Here is a 16554-nt window from a genome sequence, read left to right as displayed (position 1 = left end):
TGGCAATAGGACACAACATACTTTTATACTAACTCAAACATTCCCATGTTCAAGTCTTGTAAGCTCTGCCCTAAATGTCATATGCTTGATAAAAGTGCTGGAACTGAAGAAATTATAGGCATGAACCAAAATCGCAGTTTATAGTCATAGCGCCGCCCAGCTGGCCTGCAGGGAAGATTGGCACTATAAATGACTTTCGCCATATGCCTCTTTCATATTTACCACATTAAACGCCATCATCTTCTCGTCCGTTTGCTGTTTTACAAAAGCCAACCCGTGTGGTGGTGAGCCGGGTGCGCGGGACCGTTCATCGCTGCTTGCAGATTTGAATTATTATTATTATTATATTTTAACCAAGAGAAACGTGAAATAGAAAAAAAAAATAAATGCTATATATATATATAGTATTTGGAGACATGACTTTGGACGTTAAAAAGCGCGGTACGCGCAGCGTTATTACCCATTTTGGTGTCTACCTACTGTACAAGGTGAGTGTGAATTTTTAATTATGAAGAAAATGTGCAAAAAAAAAATGAATTGAAATATTCACAGCTTAAATAAACAACTATGTTAAATTTCAGGACCTAAAAATGCAAGCACTGTTTATTCAATCATTATTTTTTCAGTTAGTGCAATTTAACATGATTTTTTTTGTTTCAAAGACATTTATTCAGGGCCTGAATTTCATTTTTGAAAATGGGGGGAATTCCTCTTAGGTGTCTCTTGTGAGAGGGGAAGCAGCACGGACTGTGCTTTCACACAAAGAGTCTGCTACTGATCCTTGGCTGTTTACCACAAACACAACATTTAACCATTATTTTGATTTCAAATCCAAACGTTTTCACTGAAAATGCTTTTTTAGCATTGCAATTCTTTTTTTTACACAGTACAGTAATACAATCTTTCACAGACAGGTTTAAACACAATAAGCAAAATATTATTCAATGCTTTTTACTTTTGCATTTACTTCTAGGTTTATATATTAAGTTGCTCAAGCAAGTGGCAAACAATTTTAGCTACTTTTCTTACGTTATCACAAACTTACAGCATTCAACAAGCATTTGAGGAAGACATTTTAAAGGGGTCATATGATGCAATTTCATGTTTTCCTTTCTCTTTGGAGTGTAGCAAGCTGTTTGTCAATAGATAAGATCCCTAAAGTTGCAAAGACTCAAGCTTCAAACCAAAAGAGATATTCTTTTATAAAAGTTAAGACCCGTCCTCGGCCTTCTTAAACACCTCGTTTAAATACGCCCAGAATCATGTCTACGTCACAATGTGTGGAAGATTTGCATAACGCCGCCCAAATGTTCAGGCAAAAAAAGAAGGCGTAACTTTATTGTTGCTGCCACCGCAGCCACCATGTCGTGGAGACGCTGTGTGTTTCGTTGCGAAAACGAAAATACTTTGGCCTTCCAAAAGAGGACACAACTAGAAATAAGTGGTTAACTTGTATTTACAACACTGTTCCAGAACAGTTCAACCCAAACATTCAGATGTGTGCTGCACATTTTATGGAGGACTGTTTCCTGAACCTGGGAGAGTAGACTACAGTGCTGGCTGTTCTGACTCATAGTCTTTAAGTACGTTTTTATATTTAAAGGATTTGCCACTGATGATTCAAATGCGTGCAGTTTAGTGTAGCGTTTATTTGTTGTTTGTCGTTTCTCTGATCACAAATGCAGATACAGTTTTAAGTTTATGCGGCACAATGTTGCCCAAGAGCATTTGAAGTAAGCATTTTAAAACAGACATTGAATGTCTTGGGTTTTGAGGCATCCCTCATTGCCGGTGGAGGGAATAAGATGGTGTTGTTGTGAAACATTATGGTCTAGCTTTGGGAGCCCCAATCATCACCTCTGAGTTTAAGAAAACATGCCAGTGAGAATTGGCTAGTGAATTGGCATATCAAGAGCCAGCTCCCCTTAGTATAAGAAAAAGTGTAGATAGGCGCAGCAATATCAATCCACTTTTTCAGGTTTTAGGCTGAGGAGCTGAGACCAGGAAAGTGAGGCGTTCAAGGTTGTAGCAAGGGGACATGACATCGCCGTTCCCTTCATCAGTGAGGAGAGGGTTACGTATGTAACCGAGAGGTTCCCTATCCCTAGCTTTCCGGTTATTGAAAAGTGTCCCAACCACTGAACTCGTCACAAACTGGGCACTGCAAATGGTGACAAGTTGTGGCTGTCAATCCAACAGCCTAGCATAAGTCGTAAACCTTACGACCAGAAATGCCCAGCGCAAATACAAACATTAATTTTTTGACCTGTGGTAGTCAAGAGGGACCCAAGGTGAGTAACATGCTGGCTGTCGACTTAGGCCATGCATAAAACTTTCGTAGCCACAAAAAAAAATTCTTTAACTCGAATGATATTTCAAACCTTGAAGCAAAAGATGTACTCTCAAGATTTTATTTTATTTATTTTCAGCAGCTTGGCAGAGGAAACGTTGAGGAGCGTCATTCTGCATGGGGAAGGCATCTACGGAGACCACATCCCTAACCCATAGGTAGGTGACATGTGAAATTGTAAGCGAGTACAATACTATTCCCATTTAACATTACATAAGTAGTAAAATCAGTAACACTTTATATAATGTTCAGTCGTGCAGAAATCGGCCAATTATGTATCTCAATATATTTACAATGATGAAATAAAGATTAGTACTAAAAAACATAGGTTAGTTGTAGTTTCATAAATGATTTACAACAAATTTTTTCAATTAACAGTTTTTTAATCAATGGTTTTAGAACAGAGTAATTTAATAAATCATTAACAAGCTAAGATAGAGTAATAGTATTACTACAATTTAGCAAAACATGACTATACTTCACAATGAATTAAATACGAATGCTGAACGAATTTACCATTCTGTCTTCTAAAAATCGACATCAAAATGAATAATCAAACAGATCACTTAGCGAAATATTTAATATTACTATCAGATATATATCATGGTAGACGTAGTAAATCTTGAAATGTCGCTAATTGTAGCATAATTCACTGCGTAAAAATCGTCCATGTGTGTCAGAAACGACATGCGTCGAACCCCGCACACCGCTCCATGATGCGTCCCTGATACACATCGTACACACTACACAGCATATTACTAAGCAGATCTAATTGTAACGATATGCATCAGTTTAAATGTTTTTACTCATCATTTCATAGAGCTTTCTCCCCAGTGTGTACACATCACACACCTGTAAGCCAGCAGGTTGGTAAAACAATTACAACTGTGAGTAGTTTACACTTAGATAGGGGATAGGCAGAAAAGCTTGTTAAATAATTTATCCATGCATGTGCAGCACCAGCACAATCACAGTGTGTGAAATCCTCTTAGTGTGTACTGCGATGTAAGAGTTGACTGGTTAGGGTGTACTACTTTATAGTCAGTTTAAAGATTCTCGACCCACATGGAGTTTTTTTTAACGCTGTGATATAGTACAATGCTGACATTCAATGATTATCAAACTGATTAATATATATTCACTGGAGTATAAGCACTATTATGAAAACTGAAATGATTCATTTTGAATTTACATGTTTTTTTTAAGTGTTGCATCAAGTTTTAGCTACATTTACATAATAAACTGCAATATAGTTGACTTAACTTTCAACAGTTTTGCGTTTATTTAAATGTAGCTAAAATATATTTTTTTGCAACCACTTAACTTAATTTTCATTGAGTATACATTATTTTTCAGTGTATTAAAACCTTTACAAGATCTGTTTGATTCTGTTGCATGAAGCGCTATTTTTTAAGAGAACCTGACAAGATGTGTACCATCGTTAGCAATTACTTAATTGTCATTTGTGAAATGGTATAGCCCATGTTGCGAATGTAAAAATCGATTAGTTAATCTTAAACTTATCACCTTGTAATTTCTTGTAAATGAATTAACAAAACATTACACAAATTGTTACCATATCACTTATTTATTGTTTATTCACATGTTAATGTAAATGATTTAGTTTTTCCTCATTACGGAATCAATTTTTAGAATGACTTACCAACTGTATTTTATTATAAAGTGTAGGAAAGTCTGGAGAAGAAATTGTTTTCACTTGTTAGAATGTGTTTTATAACAACAGTTACCAATACTGTCCCGTTAACTTAATGCTCTGATTAAGCGATTTATGAAAAAATCAATGTATATTAATATTGTGCTCTCGTGTAAGTAATATATGGTGGTACCTGTAATTTGTACCGACAAGGCATGGACCTGTCATCACAATAGTCTGTGATGCCACTCAAATATGCACTCAAATATGTTATGCTTAATGACTTGTTCAGTGCGTTACCTGTTAGTTATAATTTGGTAAGATATATCCTACACTGTATTCTATCGGGAGTGTCCTATATTTCTTAGCAAGTCTGGACACACTTTCAAGTCAACGTCCAAGTCGGCTTTTATGTCAGACTTCTTCCACCATGCTACTTAGTATCACAGTCACATTACAGACGCAGCGAAAATTGCGTTACTCTCAGACACCCGGCAGTGCATACAGATAAACTTACTAACCGTGATTGACCTAAAAATCTAGATCATACAGATACAGAGATACGATAACACACTACAATTAACGGGATGATAAAAAAAAGACCATTAATTAGATAAAACAAATAATATATATTTAAAATATAGGTTAATATATAAAGTCAGCTTCAGCGCAAGGCAACAGGGCAGATAGAGTGCAAAACCAAGTGAACAAACAGTGCCGATGAAGGAAAGATTTATAGAGCATCAATTAAAAAAGCTTATTCAGTCTGAATTAAAGTGAACAAAGGGGCGAAGAGGCTATTGTTATTTTATTTAAAACTGACTGATGTATGGTGTGGTAGAATGACGTCAAGTTCCATGCGGAATGAGGTAAGTGAGTCCTGTCGCGCACTGCGGTGCACAATAGTGACTGGTGCATGATCATCATATGTTAGAGCTGAGGTGGCGGGTCCGCGCAGGACGCCTAGGGGAGGTGGGACCTGGGGGCGGGGGGGCGTTTCAGCTTCCTGACAGCCTGATGGATGAATGAAGCGTCCCTTCAGTCTGCTGGTCACTGGCCTGGATTCGACTCTTGCAGGTCTCATCCCTGATGGCAGCAGAATGAAGGAAGGCGTGATTTGCATGGGTTAATGTGCGGTGGGATTCACCTGTAGATAGCTAGATTGTGGCTTTGCGCAGTTGAGAAGGGTCCGATAAATGTCCTGGAAGGTAGGGGATGAGAGGACACCATGCACTGAACTTATCGTTCTGCCTCGGTTCATCTATTGCGTAATAAGCAAGAGTATTCCGGCAGGGACGCGGTTGTGCAGGCGCCATACCGACACTCAGTGATGACAGAGCGTCAGAATAGCTCTCGCTGGTGCGCTCTGTAGAAGGGTCGTACAATGATGGTGGAGTAGGGGGATCCTGCAGCTACTCCTTCACGTGTGTCTGTCGGAAGCTAGAGACGCTGTTGTGATTTCTTGGCCAGTGCAGGCGTTGTTGTCGGTACCAGAGCGAAGTTATGGTCTCCTCTGTCCGAATGTGCACTACGCAGGGCAACTTGGTGTGTGCTGCGTTGCACTGCTATCTCACCTTTTGTTCGCAACAGTAGGCATGGTCAGAAGAACTAGATGAGTGTAAAGCGCTCTCTCCTGATAGATGGGCAACCACACAAATCTCCTCAGTCTTATCCACGTTCAGAGAGGTAGATTGCTCGTCAACGCCAACAACACACGGCCAGGGGCGAACAATCAACCTACGCTCCTGTACTTTGTCTTCATCTAACATGGTGCACATGAGAGCCGCACAACAGAGTCGGGTCATCCGCATGAATCCTTACATGACCAAGGGATGGAGTTGTCGTGACGGTACTGCCGCAGTCTGTTTGGGCGATCAGCAGAGTGGAAGAGGACGGGGAGACCTTTTTTGCTGCTCGAGAACACAGTCCCTTGAGGGGTGTTTTCCTCCATTGTAGTTCAGTCGCGTGTAGTGGTCGCTGTTGATGTGTTGCTTGCCGTACACGTATTGTCCTGATGGTCACGTGTCAGTTCCGTACATGGTCTGTCATCCCCTGCCAGCAGGCTTTAAAACTACGAGTGTCTCTGCTGTCACTGAATTGATGGGCGATCCTCCTAGGAGTACTGCATCTCTTAGATGTCTCCTGATGCCCGCGGGATAGGTTGGACCTGGCTAGGCTGTTCTTCAGGCCCCCCTCATCTCCAGCTCTGAAGGCAGCGTTTCCGCGTCTCCAGGAGTCCTGTAGACGCTGTCCCCTAAGTCATCCACAGGCTTCTGGTTGGCCCGGACAGTGATGGTTTTTTGACTGTTACATCCTCAATACACTTGGTGACCTATTATGGCAGTGACATGTTCTCTGAGTACTCCTGGAGGTCAGTGGTGTTACCTTGTAAGTGGCAGCCTGCTTAAACATATTCCAGGTCCGTTCCAAACAGTCTTGCACAGAGCGTCAGGGAAACGGGGGGGGGGGGGGGGGGGGGGGGTGGACCCTTCTGGCCACACTTGAATCTGTTTCTGAACTAGGTTTGGCGGACTTTAACGGAGCTTGAGGAGCGGTATGCAGGCATTAGCATGACAGTGATGTGCGTCTTTCTGAGGGATGGTCAGCCACAAATTGGTGGTGGTGAGGGGGAGTGTGGCTTTGTAAGCTCCTCTCTGTTGTGGTGTAAACAATTTTCGTCTAGAAATGTTATTACCTCGTGTTGGAAAGTTGAGTGTGTTGGTGTATATTTTGGAAACACACTCTTTAAGTCGCGCATGGTTGAAATCCCCAGCTATGATGAGGGAGAAAGCATCGGGGTGTGCGGTCTGCTGCTCATGATGTGAATTTTGGTGCAGTTCATTCTTTAGGTGCATCGTTCCTGTTGCATGTTGTTGTTGTTCGGGGGGAATGCAAACTGAAACGAGCGTATGGCCAGTAAATATCCCTGCGGCAGATTAGAACGGCGCCGGCACTTAATAATCAAAGGTAAACTCCACCAGGGTGAGCAGTGTATAAAGCTGCAGTCGCGGTAACTTTTGGGGCGTCGCAGTGCTGGCGGAAGAACACTTTGTAGCCGGAGATACCTTCTCTCGTGTTACATCTATGGCGAGTGGTCACGCAGGTACTTGTGCTACTCTGCGAGCGTTGTCCGACCCCAACCAGACTAAAATAGTCAGGAATATAAGCACGCGATAATAGGTGTACCGTATGTGAGATTCAGTGGATAAGACATAAAACACGGTCTTTTTGGAAAATGGATTCCTGATGTACTCCGCTCATGATGTAATTTTTACATTTTCACAACACAAAACCAACACTGTGGCACACCCCCTGCGCTGATGGACCAGAAGAGCCGGAGCGGTGGATTTTGTTTATATTGTGCGAGAGGTAGATAAGGTCTAAAATGTCTTCCGCCAGGACATCACGAGCCCCAAAAGTTACGACTGCAGCTTGTGAATAAGGCAGATGAAAAATATAATAGGGTTGTGTGTTAACCATAGAAAGCCCAGATTCCAAACCAAAAGCACAGAATTTGTGAATTAAGCACATGTGAGTGCCGATGTTTCTGAATTTTAAATTGGATCTGCTCTGCTGTTGACACTGGTACTTTTAATATAGTCAAAAAATTATTTACAAAGAGAGCAAGCACTTTGTATTAGTAAGGCTCTGGTCTCTTCCTGCTTCTAATACATAAATGCTTAAATGTGTAAACTATTTAAAAAAGAACTGATTTCTTGTTGTTTGTGGCAGATCTGCTTCTTCCACACAGAAATTCATGTTCAGTGAAGCTCCTCACACAAATCCTGCAGAATGACACACAAAGAGATAATGAAGAGCAAACAGGTTCTTGTTTATTCTTCATTAATAATGCTGATGGTTATAAAAGCTTCAAGCTGATTTAGATTTGTTGTAATAGGGTACTTTTATCAATATTATGTTGGATAATTGTATAGTTGATTAAACATATTTAATAGTTCTTCCTATAGATATAAACACTTTATTTGTGCCTATAATGGTTGTAAAAAAAAAAACTTTAACCATACAAAAATGCATCAAAAATTACCAAAATTTGTTATAGCATTGTTCGTCGTCTTTACAGTGTTACATCAGGGTTACAGAGTTTACGAACCATTTTAACTTTTTATTTAGGAGGGTTGAATTGAAGAAAATGAGGCAGAATGAAAAACTGAGTGAAGTTGAGGAGAAAAAATCATGCTAAAACTGGCGGACAGAAAAACCATTGAGTTGCGAACAGGAAGATTTAAATGAAATAGCCAATAAATATTTCACCTGCATTCAGTGTGGAAAGGGTTTTCTCATTTCAAACATCAACTTGTGCTTCATATGAGAGTTCATACTGGAGAGAAACCATACACATGTGATCAATGTGGGGAAGAGCGTCACTCAATCATCAAGCCTTAAGGAGCACATGAACATCCACACTGGAGAGAAACTATACAAGTGTTCACACAACTCGTGTGAGACAAGAGATTCAGTCGGTTAAGAGACTGGAAAACACACGAGAAGATCCACACTGGAGTGACAACCATACACATGTGATCAGTGCAGGAAGAGTTTCACACTAAAATGACAACCTTACAGAGCACATGCGAGTTCACACTGGAGAGAAGCCGTTAACATTCTTGTGTTCAAGTGTGGAAAGTGTTTCTCACGATCATCAAACCTTAACGAACATGAACAGGGCACTATGAACATCCACACTAGAGAGAAACTGCATGCATGTGATCAATGCAGCAAAAACATTTTTGAGAGCTTCGGTTCTGAAGAATCACCTGAGAGTTCATTCAAAGGAGAAACCACATTCATGTCATTTGTGTGGAAAGAGTTTTTCATTTCTACAAAATTTGAAAGTACATCAGAAAACACACACTGGTGTGAGAGATTACATGTGCTTTGAGCGTGAAAAGACTTTAACTACAGAAAACTGTTTCTTTTAAAACACACAAGAGAGATCCACACTGGGAAAAACCGTATCACTGCACTGTGCATGTGGGAAGTGTTTTCAAACATTCATCTTCTCTACACAGTCATACAAAAACCAATCACAGTATCATCTTCAGATCCAGCACTTTAATATCTGATGTCGCGTCCTCACCACGTGACACAATGCATCAGGCAATAAAATATCATCTGATAAATCTGTCATTACAAGTGACAGACAAAAGAAAACATTAAAGTTTCACAGTGAATAAAGTTCACTTCATCTTGTCACAAAACCAGTAGATTTAACTGAGATTCAGATCAGCTCAAAGAGTGGAGTTCCTCCCCAAAAAACAATGTCAGAAAGGTTTATTCTTGTGTATCATTTTGCTTCAAGATATAAATCTCTTTGTGTTTTTCTTATGAGCCTCATGTTATGTTCAGCTTGTTCTTGCTCTAATTGCAGTATCACTTGTACTGTGAGATACAGACGGTACTTAAAGTTTCTCCTGACACCTTGAGATTGAAATAACGATGATAGATAGATGGACTTCATGAAGCAGTTCATTCGTCATTTCTGTGATGTGAAGCTCAAGTATGATGTAGTAATGATAATGTTTGGTTTATACTGTATGTTCATTATGTTTTGAACTGAACTAACAGACATGATCACAGCATGTCCTACTGGACTGACTTCAGTTACTGCTGGATCATTATTCTGAGGTACCACACACGTCTTTACATATGTTTGTTGTATTATTACCTTTCATTTCATTCCCAGTTTCACAGGATTGAGTCTGTTTTTTTTTCCTCTCTTGATTGTCTGTCATCTGTCCACACATCTTTCATGCAGTAATTGTGATTATTGTTGAGTTTACAGTTGTTGCTGCTCCTACTGTGATTCTTCTTAAGACCATCTGTGTAAAAAGATCTGTGAGTTTTTTCAGCCTCACACAATCCAAATTCTGGCCAGAGAAGAACGGACCCCCCAACTGAACCTGCCTCTTTCACAAGTGCTTACTTTTTTTGTTTTTTTTTGGTCTCTCTCAATTTCTGTCTCACACTGAGTTTTGGTTCCTTGCCACGATCTCCTTTGTCCTGCTTAGTTAGGACACTTAATATCTGGCAGGATTGTCAACTTAATTGCACAGATATTATTTGAACTGAACTGAGTTCTGGGCGATGATATCAGTCAGTGAATTAATGATGAACTAACTTTAACTGGAAAACTGACCGTTCTCTTTGTACTCTTTGCATATTATCAGAACACCTTTTTGCTGTTTTTAACTCTGTAAAGCTGCTTTGACACAATCTGTATTGTATTAAAGCATTATAGAAGTAAAGGTGACCCTGACTTGACAATTGTTTGCCTCGCTCGATGATGATATTATGCTGTCTTCCTTTCTATTCCCAGAAATTATCCTCTCATTTTCCAACTATTATTTTTTGATATCATTATCCACAAATGTCATCCTATATTCTTCACCATCCCATTTACTTTGCCACTGTAAGGTCCTCTCACCACTCAGTCCGAACATACGGCAGCCAAAGGTCACGGTAGAAGTCTTTTCCCTTTTACACATACATATTAGATTTGAAAATATATTTCCGTTAACTTTAATTCGACTCCAAAATGAAAACAGTTTTAAGAGATGAATGGAATCAAATTGTTGAATAATTTCGGTATAATACTTGTTTTTGGGTTCGATTTTAGCCTTTACTCTGTTATACTCATTCATTCAGTTGTTTAAAAATAACACTTTTGAGTATTATATCAGTTTGATGTACAAATCTCTTACCCACAAACTCGTCATTCTTGGTCATTAAACAGATGTTTGTGCGACTAACTTTTTCTAATCTAGAAGGCACACTAACAGAATATAACTAATATATGTCTAGAAATTACTAATTAGTCCCCATAATCTGTATACACTTAAAGTAAGACTATCGAACCAGAGGTCCATGGACCATTACTATAAGAACCAAGTTGACCAACTTAACTCCCTCTAATGGTAACTTTATATAATCATGCGGTGATTTCTCACATACACTTAGTTAGGACTAATTTTACAATAATCAGAGGTTTGAGGCTGACCTGACTTTAGGTTGAACGGGAGCAACATCACATGTTGTCCTAACCGAAAAAACTATTAGCCTCTAAGTATATATAAACACTGTCAATGTGTTAGCCGGAGCTCTAAAACAGTTTTAGAGCCATTATACTGACCATCCGGCGTCACTGATTTGCAGGTTTTATAGACTTACAATAATATACTAGAGTTAACATACACAAGGACTATGTAGAAGAAATCAAGTATAACAATTTATTTAAGCAGCGTAAGCAAGATAATAATTCACTATCCAATTCATAGATCATAAATCCCATGTCATAACATATACATTATCAGTAATCCAGAAAGGATAGTCTGTCTATGTCCTAGATTGTTTTTGTTGTTGTTGTTTTTTTTTTCGCTATATGATCCACCACTTCATTTTTACTGTTCCTATATGTGGCATGTAGCTCCACAAAAGAGATGACTGTGTTTGTTTGTAATTGTGACAACAATCTTTGTAAAGTTTCATCTACTAAAATCAGACATCAGAAGACTATAGAGAATGGTTCGGATTGCTGAAAGGATTATTGGTGCCCCCCTGCTCACCCCCTTCAAGAACTGTATACATCCAGAGTGAGGAAAAGGGCTCAGGAAAATCACTCCTGGATTTCGCTCACATCCAAGTTATCCCCCTTTTGAAAACTTTTGCAACTGACCGGCGCTACAGAGTCATCAAAAACCAGACAGCCATGGCACAGAAACGTTATGCTTTCCCACACGGCAATCTACCTCATGGAACAGTTAAATGTTCCCCCCTTAATGCAATAAAAATGGTGTGCAATAATCTTATATTTATTTATTACCACCTACATCCTGTTACATCCCTGTATCTCCACCTATATCCATTCCTATACTATACATCTACAGCACAACTGTACATACAACTGAATTTATTTTTCAATTTCTTTTTCAATTTTTCATTCTTTTTATTAATTTACATATGTGTTATTTTTATTTATTCTCATCATCATTTTTATTGTCCTGTGTGTGTGGTTGAACTGGAAACTTATGAAGCTAAAACCAATTTCCTTGTTTTATGTGCAAGCACACATGGCAATAAAGCATTTTTTGATTCTGATTCTAAAATGTCTTGTCTTGTCGAAAGATGTAACACTCTTTACAACTTGATAATGCTGCAAAAAGAGTCTTAACATATGACCACTTCAGTTGATCATCATTTATTCAAAAACCCACTGAAGAGCCAATAATATTGCAACTATTTCTTTAAACTATTCATTGAACTTATAGTTAGCGTGAAAACTACATACAATGTCAAACCCCCATCTTTCCATCGTAAAAAAAATATTTGAAGTGTAAAATAAGTTATTTAGTTTGTCTCACGTCCCATTAGATTGCATGGAGGGCGCGGGGTTCTGAGTCCAGCTACTTGGGGGGCGATCGAGACGGATTAAGGGCCGTTTCATAGTCAACGCATCTGTACGCATACGCGTCCCCAAGGCTACGCATCGTTACGCTTCGGCCGCCATTATGCGTCGGTGCGTAGCCAAATGTGTCGTCTGCAGCGCTCGTGAGGCTCACTCGGTGTGCGCATGCGGAGAGTAAGCGGGCGAAGAGTTTATCTACGGGGAGTGTGAGCCCTCTTTTTCTTCTCTATTACTTGCTTTTTGGTGTCATGCATATTTTATTTTGCGTAATTAAATTTTAGGGTAACAGGAATTTGAGGTAAATTTCAGCTTCTCTCATTAATTTTAGATATAACATGTTCAGTGCAGAAAGGAGACTTTTCAGTAATGGACTTCGTTCAAGACCGGCAAAACAATCCATATTGTGTCTAATGTTCCTCCGTTTATAAAAGATGAGTTGAATACGGAGTTGTTCAGGACAAATAGTTTCACAAATGAGGAAAGTCCCGTTAGTTTGTAAACCTCATTTAGACAATGCCTTGTTTTCATCGGTTTTCATCATTAATTTCATTTAGATCAGAGCGATTGTGTTTTTGTATGCTCGTGTGAACGTTGTTTCGATGTTTGGAGTGTGAAAATGTTGCTAATAATGCAACGCGGGAGAGAACCGTATATCAAGTTTTGCTGCGCGGATTTATTTACTGTTATCTTTTGAAATGTATGTTTGGGCTGATCAAATATGTTATGATTTTATAACGTGATAAAGTTAGTTTTTAATTTCGATATTCGCTCTGGATAATCGCAATTGTTGTTTAAGTGACCTTCAGCAAAATTTAAATTTGAACTGTCCAATAATTCATTCAACCTGATTTTTTTTTTTTTGGTGAATTACAGGTTTTATTATTATTAATCTGAGTAATATAGGCTACTTGTATCAAGAGAGGTAGTTGAGAATCAGAAAAGATTTTATTGCCAAGAATGCTTGCACTTACAAGGATTTGTTTTAGTGACATAATCTTCCAGTAACACAGAGCCAACAACAACAAAAAAATACACATATGTAAATATAAATAGACAAATATAAAAAAAAATACATTGTATGAACAGTTGTGCTATAGATGATAGAATAGAATGAGATGCAGGGATGTACTAGGATGGAGGTGGTAACAAATAAATAGAAGGTTATTGCACATTTTTATTGCATTATGTGGAGAACATTTAACTGTTTCATGAGGTAGATTGCCTGGGGGAAGAAAAATGTTCTTGTGCCTGGCATTTGCGGCTCTGAAGCACCCGGCCAGATGGCAAAAGTTCAAAAAGGAGAAAACTTGGATGTGAGGGATCCAGAGTGATTTTCTGAGCCCTTTTCCTCACTCTGGATGTATACACTTCTTGAAGGGTGGGCGGGGAGCACAAATAATCCATCTCAGCAGTCCGAACCGTTTCTCTATAGTCTTCTGATGTCTGATTTTGTAGCTGAACCAAAACCACCACAGACTGTTATTGTTGTGCACGGGACATACTCGGTGACGGCTGAGTAGAACTGTTTTAGCAGCTCCTGTGGCAGGTTGAACTTCCTCAGCTGGGGAAGTACAACCTCTGCTGGGCCTTTTTAACAATGGAGTCGATGTGAGTGTCCCACTTCAGGCTCAGTATACTTCAGACGAAGTTCGTTTCCATTCTTCTTTTTGGGGTAAAAAGAAGTTTGAAAAGGCTGATAGACGGTATACTGTTTGCCAACTTTCCAACACCCCCACGCTGCAGGAGGCAGGGTGTAGATTAATGTTAACATGTGTCGCGACACTCACCTAAACAAAACAACAATGAAACTGAAGAAGTGTAGGCAATCTAGGTGTGAGAGGGCACCAATGGTCAGTATATTTTAGACAAAAGAATAATGATTAGCAGCAGTTCAGAGTTGAGTATCATGTTTGCAATACAAAAGAACCATTCTATTTCCATAATCAGTCTTTTATGTGAAGTGTGAATTTCTCATGGTCTGAAAACTTTAGCATTATGTGGAAAAAATATTGGAGTAAGTTTGTTACTTTATTTTATTAGTGTTCGTTTATTTTATTAAACTGGATAAATTGTTACACCTTTTTATATTTTATGTGGTGTCATGGTTTACTTTTGATAAAAAACAAGGTTTTTTATTGTATGTTTGTTTGGCATTTCATTTTATTGTATACCCTTTAAATTCGCTTATTAAAAGAACAACAACAGCAGCAGCAGTATGGTGTAACATTTATTTGAAACACATGTATTTGGTACTTGCTACCTTATATCTTTACTCTTGTCTCTGATGTTTCTCTGTGTCGCTTTTTGCATAACTCTGGGTCATGGACACCAAGCTTCGTTACACTTTCTTACTAGGAATTAAATGCTTTCTCTGAATCTTTAAAGTCTGTCCACGAGTGATCGTATAGATGTGGGTATATTTGTGCCAGCTCAGCTATTCGACACTCCAGTGTATTCATGTTGCTAGTGACTAGGAGATGTTGTTCTCTTGCCTGACCGCACATCAAAGAAGGTGGAGTTTCAAAACTCAACCACTGATTGCGTAATCGCCACGGACCAATGGAAGCTCAAAAGTGTTTAGGAGCCAAAACAAACTCCCCCAGAAAGTTTGCTTTGGTCAGCTGTTTCAAAATGACGTCATATCAGTTCATTCTTCGATTTCATTTGAAGTATATCGGGGCCTTTCAGGTCCTGAGAGATGGTGGTGCCCACGAACCTGAATGACTGCAGCCACAGTTCTGTCTATGATGGTGAGTGGGGGGAGAGCAGGGGGGTTCCTCCTGAAGTCCGTTATCATCTCCACTGTTTTGAGCGTGTTCAGCTCCAGGATGTTAAGACTGCACCAGACAGCCAGCTGCTCAACATCTTGTCTGTAAGCAGACTCGTCTCCATCCTGGATGAGACAGATGACTGTAGTGTCGTCTGCAAACTTCAGGAGCTTGACAGAGGGGTCTTTAGTGGTGCAGTCATTTGTGTACAGGGAGAAGAGCAGTGGGGAGAGAACGCAGCCCTGAGGGGCACCAGTGTTGGTGGAGTGGCTGTTTGACATGAATTTCCCCAGTCTCACTAGCTGTGGCCTATATGTCAGAAAACTGGTGATCCACTGACTGCTAGAGCTAGGAACAGAGAGCTGGGTCAGTTTGATCTGGAGGGCTGTTGGGATGATGGTGTTGAAAGCCAAACTAAAGTCCACAAACAGGATCCTCACAAGTCCCTGTTTTGTCCAGATGTTGCACAATGAAGTGCAGTCCCATGTTGACTGCATCATCCATGGACCTGTTTGCTCGGTAAGCAAACTGCAGGGGGTCCAGTGATGTCCTTCAGACAAGCCAGAATCAGTTTTTCGAATGATTTCCTGATGACAGACGTTAATGCCACAGGTCTGTAGTCATTATGTCCTGTGATCTTGGGTTTCTTTGGAACGGGGATGATTGTGTTTTAACATTGCACTTAGGTACTGTGCACATAGAGGTACTGGCAAAGTGTCGTCTGCATTAAGTCAGACTGGACACTAGAATGTACTACAAACTTCAGAATAAGAAAATATTTAGGTGAATTATAATACATTTTTATAGTATCACCTGTAGTAAGTCATTCTTGTCACTAGGAACCTACTACAAACGTGTGAGTTTTTAAATTATTTTTATATATTAAAAGTTATGAAGGCTAATTCTTAGACAGATTTCACCTTTTAATGCAATTGGTAAAACTGTCAGATTGTCCCTTAAGCATGATGTTGCTGTTAGTCACATAAGTTGTGATGTTAAACATAGTAATATAATATAGTTATGTAATGATCCACAAAGAGACAACACTCTATGCCTCTGATTTATTGTTGATTTTGGCAAATCTGCTTCTTCTACACAGAAATGCATGTTCAGTGAAGCTCCTCCCAAACAATCACACATTCAGCAATAAATGCTGGAATATTCTTGTCAGAGCATCAAATCACCAGGAAGAGCTGAAATCTGCAAAGACTGAGTTTATTAAAGAGGACAGAGAGAAGATGAGAGATCCAGAGCCCTGCAAAATCAAACGCACTGAAGAACAAACAGGTTGGTGTTTATTCTTCATTTTTCATTAGTAATGCTGACAGTAATGCTGACAGCTCGATTATGACAAAAATCA

At 39.3% G+C, this 16554-nt stretch overlaps 1 protein-coding gene across 2 annotated transcripts in view; it reads left to right on the top strand.

The window, feature by feature from the left end:
• LOC109055588 (zinc finger protein 239-like) overlaps window positions 1-16554 on the top strand; it is a 309104-nt gene that overhangs the window by 278032 nt on the left and 14518 nt on the right. Inside the window, exon 2 of one of the 2 annotated variants that reach the window (XM_042754788.1) lies at window positions 16294-16481. In XM_042754788.1, coding sequence (XP_042610722.1) covers window positions 16433-16481 — 49 coding nt within the window. In that variant the 5' untranslated portion in view covers window positions 16294-16432. Of the gene's footprint in view, window positions 1-15436; window positions 16482-16554 lie in introns of those variants that run through there. The other variant, XM_042754787.1, reaches the window with a different exon arrangement.

The sequence above is a fragment of the Cyprinus carpio genome, unplaced genomic scaffold, assembly GCF_018340385.1.
Source record: "Cyprinus carpio isolate SPL01 unplaced genomic scaffold, ASM1834038v1 S000006593, whole genome shotgun sequence".
Lineage (NCBI taxonomy): Eukaryota > Metazoa > Chordata > Actinopteri > Cypriniformes > Cyprinidae > Cyprinus > Cyprinus carpio.
This window is presented reverse-complemented; position numbering and strand designations above follow the sequence as displayed.